This window comes from Schistocerca nitens, chromosome 2 (genome assembly GCF_023898315.1).
Source record: "Schistocerca nitens isolate TAMUIC-IGC-003100 chromosome 2, iqSchNite1.1, whole genome shotgun sequence".
Classification (NCBI taxonomy): domain Eukaryota; kingdom Metazoa; phylum Arthropoda; class Insecta; order Orthoptera; family Acrididae; genus Schistocerca; species Schistocerca nitens.
Genome location: NC_064615.1, coordinates 34,177,535 through 34,196,050, shown reverse-complemented (window position 1 = coordinate 34,196,050; position 18,516 = coordinate 34,177,535). Strand labels below are relative to the sequence as shown.

At 40.2% G+C, this 18,516-nt stretch overlaps 1 protein-coding gene across 3 annotated transcripts in view; it reads left to right on the top strand.

The window, feature by feature from the left end:
* LOC126235695 (protein CLEC16A homolog) overlaps nt 1–18,516 on the top strand; it is a 264,873-nt gene that overhangs the window by 121,658 nt on the left and 124,699 nt on the right. For all 3 annotated transcript variants that reach the window (XM_049944445.1, XM_049944444.1, XM_049944446.1), the window contains exon 13: nt 5,776–5,937. In XM_049944445.1, coding sequence (XP_049800402.1) covers nt 5,776–5,937 — 162 coding nt within the window. The remainder of the gene's footprint in view (nt 1–5,775; nt 5,938–18,516) is intronic.

The following is an 18,516-nucleotide window of genomic DNA, read 5'->3' as shown; positions in this document are numbered from 1 at the left end:
GAAGTTCTTTGTGTGTAGAAAGACCAACAAAAAATGGATTTCAAATTACCTGACAGATCAACATGAAAATTTCATCTCCAGCACTGACATTGTTGAGTGTCAATTGAAATACTTGAAGAGTATTTACAATATGTTCTACATAGGAGTATCCCGAGCAAAGTTGTGAGATGCGCGGAAAGGCCCATTTTTGTTTGACAACAGTATTAGAAAGCTACTGCGAAACCAGAGAGAGCTTGACTTCAACTTTAAACAGAACCAAAGACTCACAAAGAAACAAAACTGAACTATGCCAAAATTAGCATAAGGAGAACCATTCGTGAAGCTGTCAATGAATTCAAAAGCAAAATTCTGTCCACCAACATGACAGAAAAGTCTAAGAAGTTTTGAGCTTATGTTAAATTGGTAAATGGATTGAAACCACAAGCCATACATTGTGACAATAATGGCGCTGAAATGAATAATGATGCAGAAATGGCCGAAATACTTGAAGTCTTTTTCTAGAACTGTTTCACAGAGAAATATCACATTGTAGTACCTCCTTTAAATCATTGCATGAACAACAAAATGACATACATCGAGATAAGTGACCGTTGTTGTTGTGGTCTTCAGTCCTGAGACTGGTTTGATGCAGCTCTCCATGCTAATCTATCCTGTGCAACCTTCTTCATCTCCCAGTACCTACTGCAACCTACATCCTTTTGAATCTGCTTGGTATATTCATCTCTTGGTCTCCCTCTATGATTTTTACCCCCCACGCTGCCCTCCAATACTAAATTGGTGATCCCTCGATGTCTCAGAACATGTCCTGCCAACCGATCCCTTCTTCTAGTCAAGTTGTGCCACAAGCTCCCCTTCTCCCCAATTCTATTCAATACCTCCTCATTAGTTATGTGATCTACCCATCTAATCTTCAGCATTCTTCTATAGCACCACATTTCGAAAGTTTCTATTCTCTTCTTGTCTAAACTATTTATTGTCCACGTTTCACTTCCATACATGGCTTCATTCCATACAAATACTTTCAGAAACGACTTCCTGACATTTAAATCTATATTCGATATTAACAAATTTTTCTTCTTCAGAAACGCTTTCCTTGCCATTGCCACTCTACATTTTATATCCTCTCTACTTCGACCACCATCAGTTATTTTGCTCCCCAAATAGCAAAACTCCTTTACTACTTTAAGTGTCTCATTTCCTAATCTAATTCCCTCAGCATCACCTGATTTAATTCTACTACATTCAACCATTATCCTCGTTTTGCTTTTGTTTATGTTCATCTTATATCCTCCTTTCAAGATATTGTCCATTCCGTTCAACTGCTCTTCCAAGTCCTTTGCTGTCTCTGACAGAATTACAATGTCATCGGCGAACCTCAAATTTTTATTTCTTCTCCATGGATTTTAATACCTACTCCAAACTTTTCCTTTGTTTCCTTTATTGCTTGCTCAATATACAGATTGAATAACATCGGGGATAGGCTATAACCCTGTCTCACTCCCTTTCCAACCACTGCTTCCCTTTCATGCCCCTCGACTCTTATAACTGCCATCTGCTTTCTGTACAAATTGTAAATAGCCTTTCGCTCCCTATATTTTACCCCTGCCACCTTCAGAATTTGAAAGAGAGTATTCCAATCAACATTGTCAAAAGCTTTCTCTAAGTCTACAAATGCCAGAAACGTAGGTTTGCCTTTCCTGAATCTTTCTTCTTAGGTAAGTCGTAGGGTCAGTATTGCCTCACGTGTTCCAACATTTCTACGGAATCCAAACTGATCTTCGCCGAGGTTGGCTTCTATCAGTTTTTCCATTCATCTGTAAAGAATTTGCGTTAGTATTTTGCAGCTGTGACTTATTAAACTGATAGTTCGGTAATTTTCACATCTGTCAACACCTGCTTTCTTTGGGATTGGAATTATTATATTCTTCTTGAAGTCTGAGGGTATTTTGCCTGTCTTATATATCTTGCTCACCAGATGGTAGAGTTTTGTCAGGACTGGCTCTCCCAAGGCTGTCAGTAGCTCTAATGGAATGTTGTCTACTCCGGGGGCCTTGTTTTGACTCAGGTCTTTCAGTGCTCTGTCAAACTCTTCATGCAGTATCATATCTCCCATTTCATCTTCATCTACATCCTCTTCCATTTCCATAATATTGTCCTCAAGTACATCGCCCTTGTATAGACCCTCTATATACTCCTTCCACCTTTCTGCTTTCCCTTCTTTGCTTAGAACTTGGATTCCATCAAAGCTCTTGATATTCATGCAAGTGGTTCTCTTTTCTCCAAAGGTCTCTTTAATTTTCCTGTAGGCAATATCTATCTTACCCCTAGTGAGATAAGCCTCTACATCCTTACATCTGTCCTCTAGCCATCCCTGCTTAGCCATTTTGCACTTCCTGTCGATCTCATTTTTGAGACGTTTGTATTCCTTTTTGCCTGCTTCATTTACTGCATTTTTATATTTTCTCCTTTCATCAATTAAATTCAATATTTCTTCTGTTACCCAAGGATTTCTACTAGCCCTCGTCTTTTTACCTATTTGATCCTCTGCAGCCTTTACTATTGCATCCCTCAAAGCTACCCATTCTTCTTTTACTGTATTTCTTTCCACCATTACTGTCAATTGTTCCCTTATGCTCTCCCTGAAACTCTGTACAACCTCTGGTTCTTTCAGTTTATCCAGGTCCCATCTTCTTAAATTCCCTCCTTTTTGCAGTTTCTTCAGTTTTAATCTACAGTTCATAACCAATAGATTGTGGTCAGAGTCCACATCTGCCCCTGGAAATGTCTTACAATTTAAAACCTGGTTCCTAAATCTCTGTCTTACCATTATATAATCTATCTGATACCTTTTAGTATCTGCAGGGTTCTTCCATGTATACAACCTTCCTTCATGATTCTTGAACCAAGTGTTAGCTATGATTAAGTTATGTTCAGCACAAAATTCTACCAGGCGGCTTCCTCTTTCATTTCTTATCCCCAATCCATATTCACCTACTATGTTTCCTTCTCTCCCTTTTCCTACTCCCGAATTCCAGTCACCCATGACTTAAATTTTCGTCTCCCTTCACTACCTGAATAATTTCTTTTATCTCATCATACATTTCCTCAATTTCTTCGTCATCTGCGGAGCTAGTTGGCATATAAACTTGTACTACTGTAGTAAGTAGTAAGTGACCATGAGATAGAAAAACAATTGAAATCCCTCAACAGAGGAAAGACCACTGAACCTGGTGAGATACCAATTGAATTCTAAATAGAGTAAGTGAAAAAACTTGCCACTCTTCTTGTGGCAGTACCTTAGGTGTCTGAAGGCCTGAAGCATTCCTAATTATTGGAAACAAGAACAGGTCATTCTCATTTTCAAGAAGGATCATCAAACGGATGCATAAACTGTAGGCCTATACCCCAGATGTCAGTCTGTTGTTGAATTTTGTAACATATTTTACCCATGCATAGTATGATATTTGTGAGACTGGAAATCTCCTCTGCAGAAATCAACATTGATTTTAAAAACAATGCTCAGCTTGCTTTGTTCATCCATGAGACACAGAAAGCAGTAGATGCTGTGTTCCTGGACTTCTGGAAGGCCTTTGATACAGTTCCGCACTGACATTTAATGAGCGAAATACAAGCAAATGGAATACCATACCAACCATGTGATTGGATTGAAGAGTTTTTAGCAAATGAACGCAGCACATCATTCTGAGCGGAGAAAAACCTTCAGACTTAGAAGTATCTTCGTGCATACCCCAAGGGAGTGTTAAAGGACCATTACTTTGAACAGTATATATAAATACCTGTTACGTAATGTCTTACGTTTCATGAGGCTTTTCACAAATGCTGCAGTTATATACAGTGAAGTCACAGTGCTAGAAAATTGTAGCAAAATGCAATAAGAGGATCAACAAGGAGTTGCAGCTGACCCTCAACATGAAAAAATGTAACATATTGAATATACATAGTCAGATAGATCCATTATTATGTGATTAGACAATTGCAGAACAGTAACTGGAAGCAGTTGCTTACATAAAATAGCTAGGAGCATGTGCATGGAGCTATTTAAAGTGTGACTACCACATGGAATTAATCGCAGTAAGGCAGATGCCAGACTCGGATTCATTGAAAGCATCCCCAGGAAATATAGTCCATCAGGGAAGGAAGTAGCTTACAAAAGCCTCATTTGACCAATACTTGAATGCTGCTCAGCAGTCTGGGATCCATACCAGATATGACTGATAGGGGAAATAGACAAGATCCAAAGAAGAACAGCAAGTTTTGTTACGGGCTCATGCTCAGCCACCTCCATGGGCAGATGCTCCAAGAGAAGAGTTCTGCATCATGGTGTGCTTTACAGTTAAGAAATCTGAGACAGTACATTACGAGAAGGGTCAGCCTATAAATTGTTTCCTCCTATGTATCTCTCATGAAAAGGCCATGGAGATGAAATTACAGAAATTCGAGCTTATGCAGAGGCTTACCTGCAATCGTTCTACTCACAAATCATTCGCAACTGAAACAAAGAAAAGGGGGAAGTGACACTGGTATGCAGTGTGCCCTCTGCCACACTCTGTAAAGTGGCTTTGCAGTATATAGGTGTAGATGTAGACACACACAGAAACTGGTCACTGATCCTTTACATCTTAAGTGACAGTGAAGGTTGTTCTTATTATGACCTCTAATTAAGGATTAAGGGGAATGACTGAAAATAAATTGTAATAAAACAATGTAAAGCCAACACATTGAGAAGAAAAATAGTTATAATGAATATATAATGAATAGTGAACTTGTAGATACATTTTAATTTTTATGTTGAAGGCAGCTGCAAGAAAGTGTATGGAAAGCAATAAAACTAAACAGAAGTGCCAAAAGGGTCTGGAATACATTCAATAAAGTAAATAAGACATTCAAAACAAAGCTTCAGATGTGTTTAAAAATGAAAGTGTGCAATAGTTGTGTATTGCCACTTGTAACTTATTGGAGTGAGTCATGGATTTTAAATGTGAAAGCTATTTAAAACCAAAGGTTTGTTCAGTGATGATATAGAGATGCATATTGGGAATTACTGGGAGAGAAAAGGAAATAAACAAATTGGTAGAGGAACAACCTAAATGGAAAATATATAGATGGACCAAGTACGGTATGTTCTTTGTTGAATTCCAAGTGGAGAGTAGTGACTGAGAATTTAAAAGTCTGTAGGGGGCCTATATTCAGTAGTTGATGCCACATTGCTGCAGATGATGGTCATCACAAGGGTCATTGAAAGCTCGAACTGTTTTGAACCCACATTCCAAACAAACATGTTAGTGTCTGCTTTCCCTTACCTTTTTCCAATATTGACTTGAGTTCTGAAAAAAATTGTTCCTCTCTTTTCCATTTTTTGTGGCATTCATCACTTTTCTTGTTTCTCCAAAACAGAATTTTAGTTTTGTTTGTCTTGTCTTTGTGATATGTGGGTGGTCATGTGATACATTCTTTGCTTGTTAACAGTGGCTTGAAATTTCAGTATTGGTTATCTTTTTCAAGTTATTAATTGCACCTCTGTATGTCTCAATTTCTTCTGAAATATGATTATGTTGTAACAGAAAAGTTAAATTTTTTTCCTTGTTTTCTAGAGAGCTTTTTTTGAAGGCAAAAGTGAACAAAGTATTTTTGTACCAGTAAAACTAAAGTTTATATGTTCATTCTTAAAGCAGTCGGAATATGTATTGTGTATCTCTTGTTACAGTCACAGGATTTTATTTGTTGCATGTACATCTAATTTGTTTGCCCATTCAGAGTGAAGAAATATTTCTCGATATGTTTGAAGATGAATACAATGAAATGAAGAAACGCCCACTGAATGTAGAGTGGCTTATGATGGATTCCAACATTCTACTGCCACCAACAGGAACTCCTATGACAGGAATTGAATTTAGCAAACGGTTACCATGCGGAGAGGTAATGTCCTTATGTGTTAGAACATATTGGGTTAACTTGGTACCATATTAATCCTTGTGGGAGTATAAGTATTCTGTTGAAGTACTTGCACGGAATTTTGAGTGAAAGGAGAGGAGTCGCACCGTTTCAGAAGTTTCAGCCATTAAGTGTGTTGTGTGCCTAGATGACTGTTGGAAAACAGTAATGAAAAGTAAGTGTTGATGTTTAATTGCCAGTTTGGCACACATTTCATGAATACTGATCATATGTATCCACGAAGTAATGTCACACAGTAATAAAAAATTGCAAGAATACTTATACTTTGGTTAAAAGGTATGTGGGTACTGCACCAGTGTTTTTAGTTGTGATTTTTCCTGTAATTATTAATAAGTTATTTTCTAATTTCTTCCAAAAATGTTAACAATTGCTGTTAATGTAACTTCAGACTGCATGTTTCTGGCTGTCTTGTACTAAAAGTCTACCCCCCTACCCCCTTTTCCATTTTCTATTGTTAATAAAATTTCAGTTTAGGACACTGATAATTTTAGTCAATGATAGCTTACAACCAGGACACATCTAGTTTGATTGAATTAATCATGGACCTGTTTATTCCAAAACATCTCAGTAATTTACCGTGCTGCACATCTGTTGCTTGAAGCTAATTTGAAATGAAAGCAGTTGTATCATTGGCTCAATTTATTGTTCTAAAACACATGAGATTACTCTGCCAAACTCTATCCCTTCCACTCAACTATTCGTTGTTCAGTGTTTCTCTCTTACCAGCAACTAGGTATAAGTGCAGTTAGGTTAATATTATGGTTGTCATTAGTAGATAAGTTCTGTGTGCCCTATACTCTGAAAACAATATCATTCTGCAATAGGAATAGCTGAATTCAAGTTAAAATTTGATAATACTGATAATTGGATCCATGTAACTTCTGTGTCTCTGTTCTGTTTGCATACTGTACTTCACAGTAAACCAAAGAAGAAACTAAATAATGTATCGATAACAGCAACATACACACGTTGTACTATCTCATACATGATTTGACTGCCCGGCCTCAGCTGCATTGTACAGTTCATGCACTGTCATTGCATTTATATTATGCCCAGTATCAGAAGAGGAATCTTGCATTCCACTATGATATGACTCAACTCAAAAAGAGTAACAGTGACTGAAATACAGTGCACCCAGAAGGGAAGGAGGAAATGAAGTGAAATTAAATTTCACAGGTTGTGGTGGTCTATGATTTTAGCTCAGTAATTACAAAACTAGGCTGAAATTTACAAAAACTTTGCTGCAACACTTCTCAGTATTACATTTCAGCTCTTCTGGCCTTGATGTATTCACTTATTTGTTTGTAAATGGTGTGACAAAGCCATTTGTATCCTCTCCTGAGATAAGCCTGCCAACAACTGCTGTAACTCTTCCTTGATACCTAGGATACTGATACTAGAATGGAGTTGACATCTGAGCTGATCGCACATATTCTCTTTCAGAAACAGATGTGGGGATCTTGGTGGACACAGGAGTCCTTCAGCATCACACAGATAGTCTGTTGACACGTGTCATCTGTGGATTAGAATTGTCCTGTTGAAAAATTGCACCACAATACCGTTACTTGAGAGGTAACACACGAGGATGCTGAACGTTTGTGATGTACCACTGTGCCATCGGAGTTCCCTCAGTCACTACCAGCCATGGCCTGAAGTCATATTCTATGGCTCCCCACTCTAAGATGCCAGGATTAATGCTGCTGTGCTTTTCCAGAATATTTCTCCCAGGCTTGTGCCATACTAACCAGTGATGGTCATCTAGGGTAGTGCATCTACATCTACAAGATACTCCACAAGCCACTGTATGGTGGGTGGCGGAGGGTATCCTGTACCACTACTAGTCATTTCCTTCCTTGTTGCACTCCTAAGTAAAGCAAGGGAAAAAGACTATCTATATCCCTCTGTATGAGCCCTAATTTCTTGTGTCTTATATTCATGATTCATCTTTATGCGCAAAGTATGTTAGTGGCAGTAGAATCATTTGGCAGTCAGCTTCAGATGCCGGTTCTCTGAATTTTCTCAGTAGCCTTTCTTGAAAAGAACATCGTCTTCCCTCCAGGTACTCCCAGTTGATGAGCTCTCACAGCATCTCTGTAACACTTGCGTGTTGTTTGAACCTAATGGTAACAAATCTAGGAGCCTGCCTCTGAATTGGTTCGATGTCTACCTTTAATCTGAGCTGGTATGGATCCCAAACAATTGAGCAGTACTGAAAAATATGTTGCACCAGCATCCTGTATGTAGTCTTCTTTGCAGGTGAACCACTCTTTCCTCAAATTCTCCCAATAAGCGAGAGTCCACCATTTGCTTTCCCTACCGTAGTTCTCACATGCTTGTTCCAGCTCATATTGCTTTCCTTCATTACATCCAGATATTTAAACGACTTGTCTGTCCTACGCAGGTCACTAGTAATACTGTACCCAAACATTACAGATTTGATCTTCCTACTCATCCACATTAACTTACATTTTTCCGCATTTAGCACTGCCTGCTATTCTTCATACCAACCGGAAATCTTGTCCAAGTCATCTTGTATCTTCCTACAGTCACTCAACTTCAACACCTTACCATACACCATGGTATCATCAACAAACAACCGCATATTGCTGTCCAACTTGTCTGCCAAATGATTTATGTATATCGGGAAAAACAGTGGTCGTATCACACTTCCCTGGGGCACTCCTGAAGATACTCTTGTCTGTGATGAACACTCGCCATTGAGAACAACGTACTGGGTTCTATTATTTAAGGAGTCCTTGAGCCACTCGGATATCTGTGAACTTATTCCATACTCATACCATCATAACAGCCTGAAATGGGGCATCATGTCAAATGCTTTCTGGAAATCTAGAAATATGGAGTATGCCTGTTGTCCTTCATCCATTGTTCGCAGCATATCATGTAAGAAAAGGGCAAGCTGAGTTTTGCATGAGCGATACTCTCTAAACCACGTTGATTCATGGATATAAGCTTCTTACTCTCAAGAAAGTTTATTATATTCGAGCTGAGAATATGTTCAATTACTCCAAAGCAAACAGAAGTGTGGGATATTGGTCTGTAATTTTGCAAGTCCATTTTTTTTTTACCTGTCTTATATACTGGAGTCACCTGCACTTTTTTTCCTGTCGCCTGGTACTTCATGATGGGCAAGAAATTTCACGATAAATGCAAGCTAGGCAAGGAGCCAATGCCTTACAGCACTCTTTGTAAAATCAAACTGGGATTCTGTCCGGACCTGGTGATTTATTTGCTTTCAAATCTTTCAGTTGTTTCTCTACACCAGGGATGCTTGTTACTATGTCATCTATATGAGACTCTGTCCAATGGTCAAATGACAGTATGTTTGTGTGATTCTCCTGTGTGTACAATTTGTTGAATGTGAAATTTAAAACTTCTGCTTTTGTTTTGCTGTCTTCAACTGTCTCACCACACTGGTCAATAAAGGACTGAATGGTAGCCTTAGATCCGCTTAGGGATTTTGGGTAAGACCAGAATTTTCTAGCAGTCTCCGCCAGATCTTTTGCTAAGTTGTGGCGGTGTTAGTTGCTGCATGCTTTGCCCGTAGATCTTTTCACGGATGCACGAATCTTTAGCAACCTTCGCTTGCTATCATTTGTGCATTCCCTTTTGAACTGAGTGTGTAACAGCCTCTGCTTCCTCGGCATCCTTTGAATTTTGTTATGAAACCTGGTGGGTCTTTTCCATCCTTTATCCATGTATTAGGCATATCACTCTCCAGACCATGATTTACGATCTGTTTCAACTTTGTCCATAATTCCTCTATGATCATCTTACCTGAAATAAGTGCTGCCAATTCACTGTCTAAGTGAGGTACTAGTAACTGCTTGTCTGCTCTGTCTAGCAGAAACACTCTCCTAGCCTTCTTGACTAATTTGTAAACTTTTGTAAACATTTTTTCTTCTTTAAGGCCAGCAGCATATGTCTGATAACGACATGATTATTAGAGTAGATCCTCCAAATAGCTGCTTATTATAAGTAATCTTCGTTCACGACAAACTGTTTCGACTTTATCGCCATTTTCAAGTACGTCTAGATTGATGTGACGTCTGTATTATGTCACTAGTGGACTGTTTTATAATTGTCAGTGTTTTAATAAGATGGTAAATGACGTCAAGATGTCAAAAATAAAATTTTAATTACGATGTGACAGTAGTTTGACAGTTCCTAACAAAGAGATAGAGGGGCTGGCCAGTACTTACCTCAGCTCAGTACAGCCGATAGATACACAAAAAACAGAACCGAAAATTTACGTTCCTAGCTTTCGGAACAAATGTTCCTTCATCAGGGAGGAGAGAGGGGAAAGAAAGGGAAGAAGGGAAAGTAGCTTCAGTTACTCACAACCCAGGTTATGAAGCAACAGGGAAAGGAAAACAGGGAGGGTAGCAAGGATGGAGGCATGGTTGTCAGAGGGAAGCCAAAGATATTCTACTGTAAGTACTGTGCCAGCTTCAAACCAAAGAGTATGTATACAGAAGTAAAGAGGTATATAGTATAAAGATAAACACAACTATATAGGATGAAAAGATGCGTGAATGGCTAAAGAGGAAAGGGAAAGAGGATAAGACTGAAGAGTAAATGGGAGTGAGGTTGTTTAACGTAGGTTCAGTCCTGGGGGATGGCGGGATGAAAGGATGTGTTGGAGTGCAAGTTCCCAATTCAGTTCTAAACCTCTCATCCAGATACCTCTCTCCCCCAGAGACATCTGTTCTATCAAAAGGCTTAACCTTTAGCCCCACACCTAAATTCAACCACACTGCCCTGGTTGAAGATCTCCTCTCATTCACCCGGAACCTCAACTGGAAATATCACTTCACTACCCAAACACAGCCCCCAAATACTAGACCCAGTGTTGAACCCTGTCTAGAACAGTTCCGACCGCCTTCTCAAAGGGATCCTCCTCCCCTCCCCCAAAACCATCCCTTGCAGACATTTCAGGAATTCCTCACATCCAGTGTTGCCTCCCAGTCCTTCTTGAAGAACATCCCGACAACCCCCAACATCACCCCAGCTGAATCCCGTGCCATTAAGGAGCTGAAAATAGACCACTCTATTGTCATCCTCCCGGCAGATAAAGGCTCCACAACTGTCGTACTTGACCGTGTGGAGTATGTGGCAGAAGGACTGCGTCAACTCTCCGACACCTCAACCTACAAAGCTGTTACCCAGGATCCCATTCCCTCCATCCAGACTGAGCTGCAGAAAATCCTAAAAAAACAAGGTCCCTCACAAGGCCTCACAACGGCTTCCATAGACTTACTCACTCCACCTGAGCCACGTACCCCTACCTTCTACCTATTACCCAAAATCCACAAAGAGAACCATCCTGGCCGTCCCATTGTGGCAGGCTTCAAAGCCTCAACAGAACGTATCTCAGCTCTGGTAGACCAACACCTCCAACCTATCACCTGCAGACTCCCATCCTACATCAAAGACACAAACCACTTCCTAGAACGCCTCAAATCCATTCCCACTCCTCTCCCACCTGAAACCTTTCTTGTCACCATAGATGCTACATCCCTTTACACAAACATCCCACATACCCATGGTCTCTCTGCCCTTCAGCACTACCTCTCCCAATGCCCACCCGAAGATCTTCCAAATACCTCGTTCCTTATCACACTTACCAACTTCATCCTCACCCATAATTACTTCACTTTTGAAGGCCAGACCTACAAACAAATCAGGGGAACGGCCATGGGAACCAGGATGGCTCTGTCCTGTGCCAACCTCTTCATGGGCCGCATGGTGGAGGCTTTCCTGAAGACCCAACAGCTGCTTCCCCTGGCCTGGTATAGGTTTATAGATGACATCTTTGTGGTCTGGACTGATGGTGAAGAAACACTCCTTAATTTCCTCCATAACCTCAACTCCTTTTCGAGTCTGAATTTCACCTGGTCCTTCTCCAAAACCCAAGCCATCTTCCTGGATCTTGTTGAAGCTCACATCCACACCTCTGTCCATATCAAACCCACAAACAAACAACAGTATCTTCACTTTGATAGCTGCCATCCATTCCACATCAAACACTCCCTTCCCTGCAGCCTAGGTATTCGAGGCAAACATATCTGCTCCAGTGACGAATCCCTCAACAATTACACCAATAACCTAACCAGTGCTTTCCTCTCCCGCAACTATCCCGCAGACCTTGTCCACAAACAGATCTCCCGAGCAATACATTCCTCCCCATCCAACAACAATGTTACTATCCCCAGACCACACAGAAGCATTCCCCTTGTCTCCCAATATTATCCTGGCCTCGAAAACATCAACAAATTACTCTGCCAGGGATATGACTTTCTCAAGTCAACCCCTGAAATGAGATCATCCCTTGACAAAATTCTCTCCACAGCACCCAGAGTTGCCTTTCGTCACCCCCCTAACCTCCGTAACAACCTTGTTAAACCCTACAATATTCCCAGACTACCTTCTCTACCCAGCAGTTCCTACCCCTGTAACTGACCCCGCTGCAAAACCTGCCCCATGCATCTCCCCACAACCACCTACTCCAGCCCTGCTACTGGTAAAACACACACAATTCAAGGCAGGGCCACATGTGAAACGACACGTCATTTATCAACTGACATGCCTGCACTGCACAGCCTTTTACATCGGTATGACAACAACTAAACTGGCTGAGCACATGAACGGACACAGACGAACTGTCCCCCTAGGAGATGTCCAATACCCAGTAGTGGAGCATGCCCTCCAGCATAATTCTAGGGACCTAGGAGCCTGCTACACTGTATGTGCCATTTGGGTTCTCCCACCCAACACCAGTCCCTCTGAACTGCGGAGATGGGAACTTACACTCCAACATATCCTTTCATCCCGCCATCCCCCAGGACTGAACCTACGTTAAACAACCTCACTCCCATTTACTCTTCAGTCTTATCCTCTTTCCCTTTCCTCTTTAGCCATTCACGCATCTTTTCATCCTATATAGTTGTGTTTATCTTTATACTATATACCTCTTTACTTCCGTATGCATACTCTTTGGTTTGAAGCTGGCACAGTACTTACAGTAGAATATCTTTGGCTTCCCTCTGACAACCATGCCTCCATCCTTGCTACCCTCCCTGTTTTTCTTTCCCTGTTGCTTCATAACCTGGGTTGTGAGTAACTGAAGCTACTTTCCCTTCTTCCCTTTCTTTCCCCTCTCTCCTCCCTGATGAAGGAACATTTGTTCCAAAAGCTAGGAACGTAAATTTTCGGTTCTGTTTTTTGTGTATCTATCGGCTGTACTGAGCTGAGGTAAGTACTGGCCAGCCCCTCTATCTCTTTGTTAGTATTTGTTTCACATCTTTATATGAGACTTTCCATTAATCATTTAGTTTGACAGTTCCACTCTTACGATGCTATTGGTAAACATATAGCTATTGGTAAACATATATGCTATTGGTAAACATATAGCGTCGTAAGAGTGGAACTGTCAAACTGCAGTCACATCATAATTAACATTTTATTTTCAACATATTGATGTCATTTACCATCTTATTAAAACAGTGACAGTTATAAAACAGTCCACTAGTGAAGTAATATGGACGTCACATCAATCTAGGTGTACCTGAAAATAACAATAAAGCCAAAACAGTCTGTTTTTAAATGAAGATTGCTTATTATAAGCAGCTATTTGGTGCATCTCTCTAATAATTTCCTAATCATAGTTGCTATAATGACATCATGATTGCTAATCCCCATTTTTATGCTGACATTACTGGTAAGGTCCAGCCTATTTGCAGCTACAAGATCTAAGATATTCGCATTGTGTGTGGGCTGCTGAGCTAGCTGTTCAAGACAGTTTTTCAGAAAACATGTTCCAAAGTATTTGTCTGTACCCCCTGCAATGAATCCATAGACATACCAGTCTATACTTGGTAGGTTAAAGTTGTCTCCAACTAGTATGGTATGATATGGGTATTTACACGCTATTGACCATAGACTTTCTTTGAATGACTCTAGAACTTTCGCGAGAGAATCGGGTGGCCAGTAAAAACATCCAACAATTAATTTGTTTCACCATCTATTATGCACGACCAGATGGCATCACTGTCACACTCAACTTCGACCTCAATAGAGACAATAGTTTTGTCAACTGCAATTCATCACTGAACACAATGCAATGCCAATCAGCAGTCCAAGCTTGCCTGTCATAGTAACATTCCAAATGCAGCTGTTTGTGTAGCGGTGTTAACAGCAGCATACCCACAGATGGTAACTCCATAGTCCAGTTGCTGCTGGGCTCCAACAATCGTGCGGTTGACACTGAATGCGGTAGAGTGTCTATAATTTGTTCTTGGATGGAAGGCACAGACGTGAAGAAGTTACAAGGTAAATACACTTCTCACATTTGCGGACAGAATCATATCGTGTAACTTGCACAGTATTTCACCGATGCAACTGCTCAACATCATGAAGTGGTGGTAGCTATTGCTGTCATTGTTGCAAGGTGCAGCTGATGATGAGTGTGCAGCAGCATTAAAATTTATCATGCTTGGAGAAGGCAACATGCGAGCCCAGGGATCCGCTTGTAGTAGGAGGAAAGCGGTGCTCCTGGTGCCCCCTGCTGGGAGTTGCAGAAAGGCCATCCGTGCATGCGCTGTGGGTGATGACTGTGCTGCCGGATGCTCCTGTAGTTAAAGGCTGACTTAAATCTTGGTAGTGCAAATGTTCATGTTTTCCCTGTTTTGATTTAATGGCAGCCAGTTCTGGATTCTAGGCGGCACTTAGTTGAATACTTGCATCCCTGTTGATAAGATTGTCCGCCGTACAGATATGTATGGCCTCCTTAACAACACAGTCCCAGAAAGATGACGCTGGAGATAAAGTTTCAGTCTTTTCATAAAACATACGATGCCCTTGTCCAGGCAATGCTCCGCTACTGCAGATTTATCAGGTTGCCCCAGGTATGTATGATGATGGTGTTCGATGCAATGTTCGTGCACGGTTTGGCATGTCTGCCCGATATAAGATTTTCCACATTGACGTGGGATTTTATAAGCGCTACATTTCCTAAGGCCAAGGTTGTCTTTGACCAAGCACAATAAATTCCTCAATTTTGATGGTGACCGAAAAAACACATTTCATATTGTGCTTTTTGAGGGTTATTTCTATTCTTGAAGACATGCTACCAAAATAGGGCAGGAACACTGTTGCAGTAGGTCCTCTGCATCTTCATTTACATCCCTGCTTCAAATTTGCTTAGAATGGAATGCATGACATATCTGCCTATTGGAATAGCCATTCTTTTGAAATACCGTTCTTAGGTGCTGTAGCTCACCAGGTCGACTGTCAGCATCTGAGACCACATGTGCTCTATGCACCAAAGAGCATAATACACTACCGCATTGTGCAGGGTGAAGACAACTTGTGGCTTGCAAATATAGTTCCATATAAGTTGATTTGTGATAGATGCTGTTCCCAGTGTACCATCAGCATTTCTTCTAACTATGATGTCCAGGAATGGTAAAATGCCATCCTCTTCCACTTCCATTGTGAATTATATATTAGGATGGAGCGAGTTCAGATGCTGGAGAAACACTGGTAATGTCTCTATTCCGTGCGGGCCACCCCACAAAAGTGTAGTCTGCATACCGCCAGAAGCAGGAAGTGTCTTGAGGCGTCCTACGAAGTCCTCTGAAATCCAGGTATGGTGATCACACTTGCCTATGAGAGGTCCCAACAGGTAGGAGCCACAGTGTTGCTCACTATTGGACGAACAGATCTCCCATCCTTATGTATCGTGGGTAGGCCATACAGTCTTGAGCGAACTGCAGCATGTTGGCGTGGCCTCTTAATCATTTTAGAAGGAATAGAACTCTTCTTGAGAAGATCTAATGTCATTCTCTGGTTTTGCCAGTCTGATCCTCTCTAGGCAGGATTGTGAAGCAGCACCTACCATCATACTGTTGTATTCAACTTGTGTGAGGAGGACGGTGGTATTGCCCCATGTCAGCAGGTAAAATCAAGAGTTCTTTGTCCACTCTCACAGAGACATCATACTACAAAGTTGGGACCTCGCATAGGAAAGGGTGATCACCATATCTGGATTTCAGAGGACTTCATAGGATTCCTCAAGACATGTAAGATACAAGTGTCAGATATTTTGGTTAATTTAGACATTGTATCTTCGTTTAAAAAACACCTCTGCAAGTCTCGTTAGAGCTTATCAGCATTATTTAAACATGTGCTTACATCAACTTATTTCTTATTCAGTTATCATTATTTTGAACAATTTGATGGTGTCACCATGGGAAGTCATCTGTCTCCCGTGGTGGCCAACTATTTATAGAAGATTTTGCAGAAAAAGCTCTGCAGTCAGTAAGTCTCAAACCTTCCTGCTTCTGGCGGTATGTAGACTATACTTTTGTGGGGTGGCCCGCACGGAATAGAGACATTACCTGTGTTTCTCCGGCATCTGAACGCGCTCCATCCTAATATATAATTCACAATGGAAGTGGAAGAGGGTGGCATTTTACCATTCCTGGACATCATAGTTAGAAGAAATGCTGATGGTACACTGGGAACAGCATCTATCACAAATCAACTTATATGGAACTATATTTGCAAGCCACAAGTTGTCTTCACCCTGCACAATGTGGTAGTGTATTATGCTCTTTGGTGCATAGAGCACATGTGGTCTCAGATGCTGACAGTCGACCTGGTGAGCTACAGCACCTAAGAACGGTATTTCAACAGAATTGCTGTTCCAATAGGCAGATATGTCATGCATACCATTCTAAGCATATTTGAAGCAGGGATGTAAATGAAGATGCAGAGGACCTACTGCAACAGTGTTCCTGCCCTATTTTGGTAGCATGTCTTCAAGATTAGATTAGATTAGATTAATACAGGTTCCATGGATCATGGATACGATATTTCGTAATGATGTGGAACGAGTCGAATTTTCCAATACATGACATAATTAGGTTAATTTAACAACATACTTAAGTTAATATAACAACTTTATTTTTTGTGTTTTTTGTTTTTCTTTATTTTTTATTTTTATTTTTTTTAATATTTTTTTTCTTAATTTATATCTAAAAATTCCTCTATGGAGTAGAAGGAGTTGTCATTCAGAAATTCTTTTAATTTCTTCTTAAATACTTGTTGATTATCTGTCAGACTTTTGATACTATTTGGTAAGTGACCAAAGACTTTAGTGCCAGTATAATTCACCCCTTTCTGTGCCAAAGTTAGATTTAATCTTGAATAGTGAAGATCATCCTTTCTCCTAGTATTGTAGTTATGCACACTGCTATTACTTTTGCATTGGGTTTGGTTGTTAATAACAAATTTCATAAGAGAGTATATATACTGAGAAGCTACTGTGAATATCCCTAGATCCTTAAATAAATGTCTGCAGGATGATCTTGGGTGGACTCCAGCTATTATTCTGATTACACGCTTTTGTGCAATAAATACTTTATTCCTCAGTGATGAATTACCCCAAAATATGATGCCATATGAAAGCAATGAGTGAAAATAGGCGTAGTAAGCTACCAAAATTTGCAATGACCCTTATTGCATAAGTAGCTGAACTCAAACGTTTCAGCAGATCATCAGTGTGTTTCTTCCAATTTAATCTCTCATCAATGGACACACCTAAAAATTTGGAATATTCTACCTTAGCTATATGCTTCTGATTAAGGTCTATATTTATTAATGCCGTCATACCATTCACTGTACGGAACTGTATGTACTGTGTCTTATCAAAATTCAGTGAGAGTCCATTTACAAGGAACCACTTAGTAATTTTCTGAAAGACAGTATTGACAATTTCATCAGTTAATTCTTGTTTGTCAGGTGTGATTACTATACTTGTATCATCAGCAAAGAGAACTAACTTTGCCTCTTCATGAATATAGAATGGCAAGTCATTAATATATAATAAGAACAACAAAGGACCCAAGACTGACCCTTGTGGAACCCCATTCTTGATAGTTCCCCAGTTTGAGGAATGTGCTGATCTTTGCATGTTATGAGAACTACTTATTTCAACTTTCTGCACTCTTCCAGTTAGGTACGAATTAAACCATTTGTGCACTGTCCCACTCATGCCACAATACTTGAGCTTGTCTAGCAGAATTTCATGATTTACACAATCAAAAGCCTTTGAGAGATCACAAAAAATCCCAATGGGTGGTGTTCGGTTATTCATATCATTCAAAATTTGACTGGTGAAAGCATATATGGCATTTTCTGTTGGAAAAACCTTTCTGGAAACCAAACTGACATTTTGTTAGTACTTCATTTTTACAGATATGTGAAGCTACTCTTGAATACATTACTTTCTCAAAAATTTTGGATAAAGCTGTTAGAAGGGAGATTGGACGGTAATTGTTGACATCAGATCTATCCCCCTTTTTATGCAAAGGTATAACAATAGCATATTTCAGCCTATCAGGGAAAATGCCCTGTTCCAGAGAGCTATTACACAGGTGGCTGAGAATCTTACTTATCTGTTGAGTACAAGCTTTTAGTATTTTGCTGGAAATGCCATCAATTTCATGTGAGTTTTTGCTT